We start from the raw sequence: 12,614 nt of genomic DNA on the forward strand, positions 1-12,614 counted from the left end.
CAATGACGATGATCCCAAGTTGCAACCCATGTCATACGGTACTGGTATTTACCATGCAGGCCAGAATCTAAAATCCCTTTTTTACATTGGGCTCACACAGAGAATACGATCCAAAACATTAACATTGTTTGTTGTCCAGCATTCTGTCAGTCATAGCTCAATTACGCCATCAACTGACGACTTGACTTTACTGCAGCGTGATCTTCTGTCCTATTGGCTGATCAGTCCTGGTACTGCATTCATTGGCCAGTGACTGACTAAATAGGCCATTTTTTTTTTTGTTGCATGTATGTAAAGAGTAACCAGTCCACAGCAGGTTTCAAATCAAAATCTAATTTTATTTGTCACATGCGCCAAATACAACATGTGAAATGCTTACTTTACAAGCCATTAACCAACAATGCAATTAAGAAAAAGTGTTACGAAAGTATTTACTAAAATGAACTTAAGTAAAAACTAAATAAAGAAAATACATTTTCAATGTTATAAAAATAAATATCTAACATTCAATTAAATCAACTGATAATTCAAGTATATGAAGACGCTATAAATAAACACCAGTCAGTAAAGCAGAGATTTTACAGGAGCTAAGTGTCTTAGTTGGCCATAGGACTCTGGTCTAAAGTAGTGTCTTAGTTGGCCATAGGACTCTGGTCTAAAGTAGTGTCTTAGTTGGCCATAGGACTCTGGTCTAAAGTAGTGCACTATGTAGGGAATAGGGCTCTGGTCTAAAGTAGTGTCTTAGCTGGCCATAGGGCTCTGGTCTAAAGTAGTGCACTATGTAGGGAATAGGGTGGACTCTGGTCAAAAGTAGTGCACTAGGATGCCCTTTTAGACACAGTTTAAACATACATGTAGGTCCATTAAAATACCAATTTGTCATGAAGTGCATTTGCTAACCCAACGAGGTCCTGTTCACAGTGGTATGTAACATATCACCCTGGTCTGTAGAGTGAGGTTGTTCTCTCTTACCGTTGAAGTTTGTCTGAACATTTATATTTTACTGCATCGTCAGCTCTACTGTAGTTTTCCTATCTATGTGAGGTCACTGTACATTCATTTAATGTATATACCTTCATAATCCTAGACTATCTACGTGCAAAGAAATATCCATTGTGTTAAAAATGTCAAAGAAACTCTCGCTTAAATATGAAACACTACCAGACACCATTCACATTTGCGATAGATTCCTGGAGAACCTTCCATAAGAGAATGTTAGATTCCTGAAGAACCTTCCATAAGAGAATGTTAGATTCCTGAAGAACCTTCCATAAGAGAATGTTAGATTCCTGGAGGAACCTTCCATAAGAGAATGTTGTGATAGATTACTCTAGAACCTTCCATAAGAGAATGTTAGATTCCTGGAGGAACCTTCCATAAGAGAATGTTGTGATAGATTACTGAAGAACCTTCCATAAGAGAATGATGAATGCATACTTCATACAGTGTATGGCAGTAGATGATTTCCATAGCAAATACCATCCGCATTTCATATGGAGAATGACGTTTTGTAGCTTTTCTATGTGATTCACATGTTAGAGTGGGGAGGTGTTATATCCACACTACATATGCATCCTAAGTAGCATCCTAAATGTCGTCCTAAATAGCATCCTAAATGTCGTCCTAAATGGCACGCAACCTACATCTATCATACACCTATGTATCCAATCAATATCCTCCTGGACATCAACATTGGCCTCAATCCCTCAGTAGGGATATCTTTCTGTGGAAGGATCAATGATCACTGTCTTTCTGATGATGTATTAATAACCCTTGTGTTTCTATTGATCGTTGACCTGACAGCCAGCAACATTGTTTATTGGTACGGAGAACTTCAGGAGGTCCTGATGAACACATGGAGAGATCCACCAGTACTGGAACTCTTCACTGTATTCCATTGGGATGGATGATATTTATGAGCTTGTAGTATAGTACATATAATCCATGTGTTCCAGGAAGAAGGTTCAGATGCCCTCTATGAAACCTGGGCACCAGGGAGGGTTGTGATGCCCTCTATGAAGCCTGGGCACCAGGGAGGGTTGTGATGCCCTCTATGAAGCCTGGGCACCAGGGAGGGTTGTGATGCCCTCTATGAAGCCTGGTCACCAGGGAGGGTTCTGATGCCCAGCTGCCATGTGGGAGGTTTGGCTGGGTACCAGAGAGGGTTCTGATTCCCAGCTGCCATGTGGGAGGTTTGGCTGAGTACCAGAGAGGGTTCTGATTCCCAGCAGCCATGTGGGAGGTTTGGCTGGACACCAGAGAGGGTTCTGATTCCCAGCTGCCATGTGGGAGGTTTGGCTGGACACCAGAGAGGGTTCTGATTCCCAGCTGCCATGTGGGAGGTTTGGCTGGGTACCAGAGAGGGTTCTGATTGGCTGGGCTGGCTGCTTGGTGTAGGATGATATAGTCCCTGATCATGTAGTCTACACTCCTCTGATTGGCCCTTCCTGCAGGCAACAATAGCAGAAGTGTTATCATCAAACCAACAGAAAGTAATTGACAGGCTTTCAAGTTTTTCCATTTTTCATCGTTCAAAAGTATTTGGTCTTCTGTGATCCTAACTTTCAAGATAGAAGAACTTGAATGGAAAAGAGAAAGTAGAAGGATAATGGCCATTGTCTACATAAACCATACAGCAGCATGCATGCAGTCACGTGCTGCTAAGCTAGGCCAGAGAAGAGTAGTTACCAGTCACGTGCTGCTAAGCTAGGCCAGGGAAGAGTAGTTACCAGTCACGTGCTGCTAAGCTAGGCCAGAGAAGAGTAGTTCCCAGTCACGTGCTGCTAAGCTAGGCCAGAGAAGAGTAGTTCCCAGTCACGTGCTGCTAAGCTAGGCCAGGGAAGAGTAGTTCCCAGTCACGTGCTGCTAAGCTAGGCCAGAGAAGAGTAGTTCCCAGTCACGTGCTGCTAAGCTAGGCCAGAGAAGAGTAGTTACCAGTCACGTGCTGCTAAGCTAGGCCAGAGAAGAGTAGTTACCAGTCACGTGCTGCTAAGCTAGGCCAGAGAAGAGTAGTTACCAGTCTCGTGCTGCTAAGCTAGGCCAGAGAAGAGTAGTTACCAGTCTCGTGCTGCTAAGCTAGGCCAGAGAAGAGTAGTTACCAGTCACGTGCTGCTAAGCTAGGCCAGAGAAGAGTAGTTACCAGTCACGTGCTGCTAAGCTAGGCCAGAGAAGAGTAGTTCCCAGTCACGTGCTGCTAAGCTAGGCCAGAGGAGAGTAGTTACCAGAGTTAGTACAGGTCACATAGAGGAACGTTCTCCCTTTCAGAGTTCTGAATGATCCACTCTATAGCATCCCAACCCTATAGAGACAGTAACACACAGAGGGAGGGACAGAGAAGACATGGTTAAAGTCAGACACACGGAGATGTTTAAAGACAGTTTGGACCGTGGACCATCTCTCTTCACAGTCGAGAAAGCATACAGGAAACGCTGCATGCAGAACACGCTCCAGAACTGTTACATCGGTATCGCTTAACCTGTCTGGGCTAGGGGGCAGTAGTTTCACGGCCGGATAAAAAAACGTACCCGATTTAAACTGGTTACTACTCTTGCCCAGAAATTAGAATATGCATATTATTAGTAGATTTGGATAGAAAACACTCTAAAGTTTCTAAAACTGTTTGAATGGTGTCTGTGAGTATAACAGAACTCATATGGCAGGCCAAAACCTGATAAGATTCCATATAGGAAGTGCCGTGTCTGACAATTTGTTGTCCTTCTGTTGCATCTCTATCGAAAATACAGCATCTGTGCTGTAACGTGACACTTTCTAAGGCTTCCATTGGCTCTCCAAAGCCGCCAGAAAGTGGAATGGGGAGTCTGCTGTCTCTGGGCAAAGTACAGCAGCAGAGTTTGTAAGTGGTCAGCCTGGGGACAGTGAGACTGAGATGCGCATTCACGAGACTTCTCCATTTTTCTCTTTCAGGCTTTGAATGAATACAACATTGTCCGGTTGGAATATTATCGCTATTTTACGAGACAAATAGCATAAAAATTGATTTTAAACAACGTTTGACATGCTTCTAAGTACGGTAATGGAATATTGTGATTTTTTTTGTCACGAAATGCCCTCGCGCGTTACCCTTTGGATAGTGACCTGAACGCACGAACAAAACGGAGGTATTTGGATATAACTATGGATTATTTGGAACCAAAACAACATTTGTTGAAGTAGAAGTCCTGGGAGTGCATTCTGACGAAGAACAGCAAAGGTAATGCAATTTTTCTAATAGTAATTCTGAGTTTAGTGAGCCCCAAACTTGGTGGGTGTCAAATTAGCTAGCCTGTGATGGCCGAGCTATGTACTCAGAATATTGCTGTCACGTCCTGGCCAGTCTAAGGGTTAATTGGTATTGTAGTTTGGTCAGGACGTGGCAGAGGGTATTTGTTTTATGTGGTTAGGGGTGGTGTGTTTGTTGTAGGGCAGTTGATTTAGGTATTCCGGGGTTTTTGGGCACTGTTTGATTTTCATGTATTCTATGTTGAGTCTAGTGTGTCTGTTTCTATGTTTGGGTTCATTGGGGTTGGGACTCTCAATTGAAGGCAGGTGTTGTCTATTTGCCTTTGATTGAGAGTCCCATATATAAGGGTGTGTTTGTGTTTGTCTTTTGGTGGGAGATTGATTTTGCACTGCGTTTTATATAGCCTGCAAAACTGTCATTCGTCGTTCTTGTTGTTTTGTTTTCTCGTGTTCAACGTCATTTAATAAATTAAGATGATGAGCACCAACTCTACTGCGTATTGGTCCACGTTCTCAGACGACGATTTCTCTATATCATCGGAAGATGAAGAAAGCTGTGACAGAATCTCCCACCAACAAAGGACCAAGCAGCAGAGAAAAAGGGATGTCGAGTTGGACTGGCGGGAGAGATGGACCTGGGAGGAAGTTCTGGACGGGGCTGGACCTTGGCATCAGGCTGGGGAATACCGTCGCCCACGGGAAGAGATCGAGGAGGCGAAGGCTGAGAGGCGGCGGTTTGAAGCCATGGCGAGGAAGCCGGAGAGGCACCCCCAAGATTTTTTTTGGGGGGGGGGCACACGGGTAGTTTGGCTAGGTCTAGGAGGAACCATAAGCCAGCTACCCGTGAGTACATGGTGGAGCGTAGGAGGTGGAGAGCGCCATGTTTCGCGGAGGTGCGCAATATCTCGCCTATACGCACGCACAGCCCAGTCCGCCCTGCACCAGCACCCCACTCGTGCAGGGCTACTAGTCTCATCCAGCCAGGACGGGCTGTGCAGGCGGTGCGATCACGGCCATCTGCGCGTCTCCATGGCCCAGTCTTTCCGGTTCCTGCCTCTCGTGCGGACCCAGAGGTGCGTCAGTCCAGTAAGACTCGTCCTGTTCCCGCCCCCCGCACTAGCCTGGAGGTGCGTGTTCTCAGGCTGATGACCCCAGTACCAGCACCACGCACCAGGCTGACAGTGCGTCGGCCCGCCAGTCAACAGTCGCCAGAGCCGCCCGCCAGCCGCCAGAGCCGCCCGCCAGATCCGCCCGCCAGTCAGGAGCCGCCCGCCAGTCAGGAGCCGCCAGAGCCGCCCGCCAGTCAGGAGCCGCCAGAGCCGCCCGCCAGTCAGGAGCCGCTAGAGCCGCCCGCCAGTCAGGAGCCGCCCCCCAGTCAGGAGCCGCCAGAGTGGCCAGACTGCCCCCCGGGCCTGACAGAGTGGCCAGACTGCCCCCCGGGCCTGCCAGAGTGGCCAGACTGCCCCCCGGGCCTGCCAGAGTGGCCAGACTGCCCCCCGGGCCTGCCAGAGTGGACCGACTGCCTGGAACGGCCAGAACCGGAGCCACCTCCAGATATAGGTGGGTTGGGGAGGGGGGGTGTAGCACAGTGCCGTCTTTGACGGCAGCCACCCTCCCTTCCCTCCCTTTAGTAGGTTTTTTTTTTTTTTTTTTTGGGGGTTGTTGTTTTTCTTAAGGTGCTTCCGGGGTTAGCACCTTTAGGGGGGGGTACTGTCACGTCCTGGCCAGTCTAAGGGTTAATTGGTATTGTAGTTTGGTCAGGACGTGGCAGAGGGTATTTGTTTTATGTGGTTAGGGGTGGTGTGTTTGTTGTAGGGCAGTTGATTTAGGTATTCCGGTGTTTTTGGGCACTGTTTGATTTTCATGTATTCTATGTTGAGTCTAGTGTGTCTGTTTCTATGTTTGGGTTCATTGGGGTTGGGACTCTCAATTGAAGGCAGGTGTTGTCTATCTGCCTTTGATTGAGAGTCCCATATATTAGGGTGTGTTTGTCTTTTGGTGGGAGATTGATTTTGCACTGCGTTTTATACAGCCTGTAAGACTGTCCATGTTGTGAGTATCATTTATTATTTTGTTTTCTGGTGGATACTTTGCCTTTTACCATTAAAAGAAAATGAGTATCCACAATCCCGCTGCGCCTTGGTCCTTCTCTATCCAGTATGACATTTTCAGCGACGAGTACGACATTCTGTGACAATTGCAAAATGTGCTTTCGCCGAAAAGCTATTTTAAAATCTGACGTAGCGTTTGCATAAAGGAGTTCTGTATCTATAATTCTTAAAATAATTATGTTTTTTGTCAACGTTTATCATGAGTAATGGGAATGCTAGTTCTGAACATCACATGCTAATGTAAAAAACTGTTTTTTGATATAAATATGAACTTGATTGAACAAAACATGCATGTATTGTATAACATAATGTCCTAGGAGTGTCATCTGATGAAGATCATCAAAGGTTAGTGCTGCATTTAGCTGTGGTTTTGTTTTTTGTGACATTATATGCTAGCTTGAAAAATGGGTGTCTGATTATTTCTGGCTGGGTACTCTCCTTGTCACGTCCTGGCCAGTCTAAGGGTTAATTGGTATTGTAGTTTGGTCAGGACGTGGCAGAGGGTATTTGTTTTATGTGGTTAGGGGTGGTGTTTTTCTAAAAAGGCCATTTGATTTATGTATTCCGGGGTTTTTGGGCACTGTTCCTTGTTTACGTATTTCTATGTCGATCTAGTTAGTTGTATGTCTATGTTTGGTTAATTGGGGTGGACTTCCAATTGAAGGCAGCTGTGTGGTGTTGCCTTTGATTGGAAGTCCTATATTAGTTGGGTGTGTTTGTCTGTGTGTTTGTGGGAGATTGTTCCGTGTATAGCATCAAGCCTTACAGGACTGGTTATTGTCGGTGTGTTTCTTTTACGTGTTTATTTGGGGTTTTCCTTCTTTCCATATAATAAAGAAGATGAGTATACACATACCTGCGGCATTTTGGTCCTCCTTAACCGACGACAGCTGTGACACTCCTGACATAATCTAACGTTTTGCTTTCGTTGTAAAGCCTTTTTGAAATCGGACAATGTGGTTAGATTAACGAGAGTCTTGTCTTTAAAATGGTGTAAAATAGTCATGTTTGAGAAATTGAAGTTATAGCATTTATGAGGAATTTGTATTTCGCTCCACGCGATTCCACTGGCTGTTGACTAGGGTGGGACGTTCCCAGAGAGGTTAAAGCAGATTCTGTAGAGAAACGTTTTACAACAGTACCTTTCTGGCGTTAGCTGACATTCTGAGGGCCATCATTCCCTCCAGGTAACTGCTCAAACTGACTCCTTTTACTGTGATGATGGCCTCCTGGGTCAGAACAGTACTGACAGGGACAGAGGAGGGGTGGAACAGGATAGTTAGAACAGCACTGAGAGGGACAGAGGAGGGGGGAACAGGATAGTTAGAACAGCACTGACAGGGACAGAGGAGGGGGGAACAGGATAGTTAGAACAGCACTGAGAGGGACAGAGGAGGGGGGAACAGGATAGTTAGAACAGCACTGAGAGGGACAGAGGAGGGGGGAACAAGATAGTTAGAACAGCACTGACAGGGACAGAGGAGGGGTGGAGGGGTGGAACAAGATAGTTAGAACAGCACTGAGAGGGACAGAGGAGGGGGGAACAAGATAGTTAGAACAGCACTGAGAGGGACAGAGGAGGGGTGGAGGGGGGAACAAGATAGTTAGAACAGCACTGAGAGGGACAGAGGAGGAGTGGAGGGGGGAACAAGATAGTTAGAACAGCACTGAGAGAGACAGAGGAGGGGGGGAACAGGATAGTTAGAACAGCACTGAGAGGGACAGAGGAGGGGTGGAACAGGATAGTTAGAACAGCACTGAGGGACAGAGGAGGGGGGAACAAGGTAGTTAGAACAGCACTGAGAGGGACAGAGGAGGGGTGGAGGGGGGGAACAGGATAGTTAGAACAGCACTGAGAGGGACAGAGGAGGGGGGGAACAGGATAGGTTGCTATATTATTATTAGTATTATCCTGCTAGGTTGTAACTAGGTTGTAATGTATTATCATGCTAGGTTGTAGTGTATTATCATGCTAGGTTGTAATGTATTATCATGCTAGGTTGTAACTAGGTTGTAGTGCATTATCATGCTAGGTTGTAATGTATTATCATGCTAGGTTGTAACTAGGTTGTAGTGTATTATCATGCTAGGTTGTAATGTATTATCATGCTAGGTTGTAATGTATTATCATGCTAGGTTGTAACTAGGTTGTAGTGTATTATCCTGCTAGGTTGTAACTAGGTTGTAATGTATTATCATGCTAGGTTGTAGTGTATTATCATGCTAGGTTGTAACTAGGTTGTAATGTATTATCCTGCTAGGTTGTAATGTATTATCCTGCTAGGTTGTAACTAGGTTGTAGTGTATTATCCTGCTAGGTTGTAATGTATTATCATGCTAGGTTGTAGTGTATTATCATGCTAGGTTGTAATGTATTATCCTGCTAGGTTGTAGTGTATTATCCTGCTAGGTTGTAACTAGGTTGTAGTGTATTATCCTGCTAGGTTGTAATGTATTATCATGCTAGGTTGTAATGCATTATCATGCTAGGTTGTAATGCATTATCCTGCTAGGTTGTAACTAGGTTGTAATGTATTATCATGCTAGGTTGTAACTAGGTTGTAATGTATTATCATGCTAGGTTGTAATGTATTATCCTGCTAGGTTGTAATGTATTATCATGCTAGGTTGTAACTAGGTTGTAATGTATTATCCTGCTAGGTTGTAATGTATTATCCTGCTAGGTTGTAGTGTATTATCCTGCTAGGTTGTAGTGTATTATCATGCTAGGTTGTAGTGTATTATCATGCTAGGTTGTAATGTATTATCCTGCTAGGTTGTAACTAGGTTGTAATGTATTATCATGCTAGGTTGTAGTGTATTATCCTGCTAGGTTGTAGTGTATTATCATGCTAGGTTGTAGTGTATTATCATGCTAGGTTGTAGTGTATTATCATGCTAGGTTGTAACTAGGTTGTAGTGTATTATCCTGCTAGGTTGTAACTAGGTTGTAGTGTATTATCATGCTAGGTTGTAGTGTATTATCCTGCTAGGTTGTAGTGTATTATCCTGCTAGGTTGTAGTGTATTATCATGCTAGGTTGTAGTGTATTATCATGCTAGGTTGTAGTGTATTATCATGCTAGGTTGTAGTGTATTATCATGCTAGGTTGTAGTGTATTATCATGCTAGGTTGTAGTGTATTATCATGCTAGGTTGTAGTGTATTATCATGCTAGGTTGTAATGTATTATCCTGCTAGGTTGTAATGTATTATCATGCTAGGTTGTAGTGTATTATCATGCTAGGTTGTAGTGTATTATCATGCTAGGTTGTAGTGTATTATCCTGCTAGGTTGTAATGTATTATCATGCTAGGTTGTAGTGTATTATCATGCTAGGTTGTAGTGTATTATCATGCTAGGTTGTAGTGTATTATCATGCTAGGTTGTAGTGTATTATCATGCTAGGTTGTAGTGTATTATCATGCTAGGTTGTAGTGTATTATCATGCTAGGTTGTAGTGTATTATCATGCTAGGTTGTAGTGTATTATCCTGCTAGGTTGTAATGTATTATCCTGCTAGGTTGTAGTGTATTATCATGCTAGGTTGTAATGTATTATCCTGCTAGGTTGTAGTGTATTATCCTGCTAGGTTGTAACTAGGTTGTAATGTATTATCCTGCTAGGTTGTAACTAGGTTGTAGTGTATTATCATGCTAGGTTGTAGTGTATTATCCTGCTAGGTTGTAACTAGGTTGTAATGCATTATCCTGCTAGGTTGTAACTAGGTTGTAATGTATTATCATGCTAGGTTGTAACTAGGTTGTAATGCATTATCCTGCTAGGTTGTAACTAGGTTGTAATGCATTATCCTGCTAGGTTGTAACTAGGTTGTAATGTATTATCATGCTAGGTTGTAACTAGGTTGTAATGCATTATCCTGCTAGGTTGTAACTAGGTTGTAATGCATTATCATGCTAGGTTGTAATGTATTATCATGCTAGGTTGTAACTTGGTTGTAATGCATTATCCTGCTAGGTTGTAACTAGGTTGTAATGCATTATCATGCTAGGTTGTAACTAGGTTGTAGTGTATTATCATGCTAGGTTGTTGTGTATTATCCTGCTAGGTTGTAACTAGGTTGTAATGCATTATCATGCTAGGTTGTAACTAGGTTGTAGTGTATTATCCTGCTAGGTTGTTGTGTATTATCATGCTAGGTTGTAACTAGGTTGTAGTGTATTATCATGCTAGGTTGTAGTGCATTATCCTGCTAGGTTGTAATGTATTATCCTGCTAGGTTGTAGTGTATTATCCTGCTAGGTTGTAATGTATTATCCTGCTAGGTTGTAGTGTATTATCCTGCTAGGTTGTAGTGTATTATCCTGCTAGGTTGTAGTGTATTATCCTGCTAGGTTGTAGTGTATTATCCTGCTAGGTTGTAGTGTATTATCCTGCTAGGTTGTAGTGTATTATCATGCTAGGTTGTAGTGTATTATCATGCTAGGTTGTAGTGTATTATCATGCTAGGTTGTAATGTATTATCATGCTAGGTTGTAGTGTATTATCCTGCTAGGTTGTAGTGTATTATCATGCTAGGTTGTAGTGTATTATCCTGCTAGGTTGTAATGTATTATCATGCTAGGTTGTAATGTATTATCATGCTAGGTTGTAACTAGGTTGTAACTAGGTTGTAATGTATTATCCTGCTAGGTTGTAGTGTATTATCATGCTAGGTTGTAGTGTATTATCATGCTAGGTTGTAATGTATTATCCTGCTAGGTTGTAACTAGGTTGTAACTAGGTTGTAACTAGGTTGTAGTGTATTATCCTGCTAGGTTGTAGTGTATTATCCTGCTAGGTTGGGGCTTTGTTTCTACTTACACCTCTGGGTTGTCTGGGTGAGGTCTGTAAACCAGTCTTTCATCCACTGACACCAGATTGGTTAGAGTTATCTGCAGGATGAAGAAGATAATAATTTGTATGAAACGTTCATGAAGATACCAACAGAAACATGATTATACAAAGAGAAGGGACCGCTTTCCACTCACATTTGTTGAATAAAGCTCCATCTTTTTCTCCACAGGATCCACGATGGAGTGCTCCTTGACGTACGTCCTGGTATGACTGGTCCCCAAGATCTACAAGAGAAACGTTCAGGTCAGGATATATATATAGATATATATATATACACAACCGTTCAAAAGTTTGGGGTCACTTAGAAATGTCCTTGTTTTTGAAAGAAAATCAATTTTTGTTGTCCATTACAATAACATCAAATTCATCAGAAATACAGTGTAGACATTGTTAATGTTGTAAATGACTATTGTAGCTGGTAATGACTGATTTTTTAATGGAATATCTACATAGGCGTACAGAGGTCCATTATCAGCAACCATCACTCCTGTGTTCCAAAGGCACGTTGTGTTAGCTAATCCAAGTTTATCATTTTAAAAAGGCTAATTGATCATTAGAAAACCATTTTGCAATTAAGTTACCACAGCTGAAAACTGTTGTCCTGATTAAAGAAGCAATAAAACTGGCCTTCTTTAGACTAGTTGAGTATCTGGAGCATCAGCATTTGTGGGTTCGATTACAGGCTCAAAATGTCCAGAAACAAAGACCTTTCTTCAGAAACTCGTCAGTCTATTCTTGTTCTGAGAAATGAAGGCTATTCCATGCGAGAAATTGCCAAGAAACTGAAGATCTCGTACAACGCTGTGTACTAATCCCTTCACAGAACAGCGCAAACTGGCACTAACCAGAATAGAAAGTGGAGTGGGAGGCCCCGGTGCACAACTGAGCAAGAGGACAAGTACATTAGAGTGTCTAGTTTGACAAACAGACACCTCACAAGTCCTCAACTGGCAGCTTCATTAAATAGTACCCACAAAGCACCAGTCTCAACGTCAACAGTGAAGAGGCGACTCCGGGATGCTGGCCTTCTAGGCAGAGTTCCAAAAGAAAAATCCATATCTCAGACTGGCCAATAAAAAGAAAAGATTAAGATGGGCGAAAGAACACAGACACCGAACAAAGGAAGATTGGAAAAAAAAGTGTTATGGACAGACGAATCTAAGTTTGAGGTGTTCGGATTACAAAGAAGAACATTTGTGAGACGCAGAAAAAATAATGAAAAGATGTTAGAGGAGTGTTTGACGCCATCTGTCATCATGGTGGAGGCAATGTGATGGTCTGGGGCTGCTTTGGTGGTGGTAAAGTGGGAGATTTGTACAGGGTCAATGTGATGGTCTGGTGGTGCTAAAGTGGGAGATTTGTACAGGGTCAGTGTGATGGTCTGGGGGTGCTTTGGTGGTGGTAAAGT

At 43.2% G+C, this 12,614-nt stretch overlaps 2 protein-coding genes across 4 annotated transcripts in view; one reads left to right on the forward strand and one right to left on the reverse strand.

The window, feature by feature from the left end:
* Positions 1-317: 317 nt before the first annotated feature.
* The window catches only part of LOC123732461 (PRELI domain containing protein 3A), a 15,977-nt gene continuing 3,680 nt past the window's right edge, over positions 318-12,614 (reverse strand). For 2 of the 3 annotated variants that reach the window (XM_082976021.1, XM_082976020.1), the window contains exons 3-7: positions 11,341-11,430; positions 11,174-11,244; positions 7,493-7,595; positions 3,222-3,298; positions 318-2,447 (exon numbers count right to left, since the gene is read on the reverse strand). In XM_082976021.1, the coding sequence (XP_082832147.1) occupies positions 3,227-3,298; positions 7,493-7,595; positions 11,174-11,244; positions 11,341-11,430 (336 nt within the window). In that variant the 3' untranslated portion in view covers positions 318-2,447; positions 3,222-3,226. The remainder of the gene's footprint in view (positions 2,448-3,221; positions 3,299-7,492; positions 7,596-11,173; positions 11,245-11,340; positions 11,431-12,614) is intronic. The other variant, XR_014392489.1, reaches the window with a different exon arrangement.
* Positions 11,308-12,614, forward strand: part of LOC106597646 (very long chain fatty acid elongase 4) — an 18,137-nt gene continuing 16,830 nt past the window's right edge. Inside the window, exon 1 of the mRNA XM_082976018.1 lies at positions 11,308-11,449. Within this exon, the coding sequence (XP_082832144.1) occupies positions 11,413-11,449 (37 nt within the window). The 5' untranslated portion in view covers positions 11,308-11,412. The remainder of the gene's footprint in view (positions 11,450-12,614) is intronic.

The sequence above is a fragment of the Salmo salar genome, chromosome 05 (genome assembly GCF_965601325.2).
Source record: "Salmo salar chromosome 05, fSalSal1, whole genome shotgun sequence".
In the NCBI taxonomy this organism is placed as follows: domain Eukaryota; kingdom Metazoa; phylum Chordata; class Actinopteri; order Salmoniformes; family Salmonidae; genus Salmo; species Salmo salar.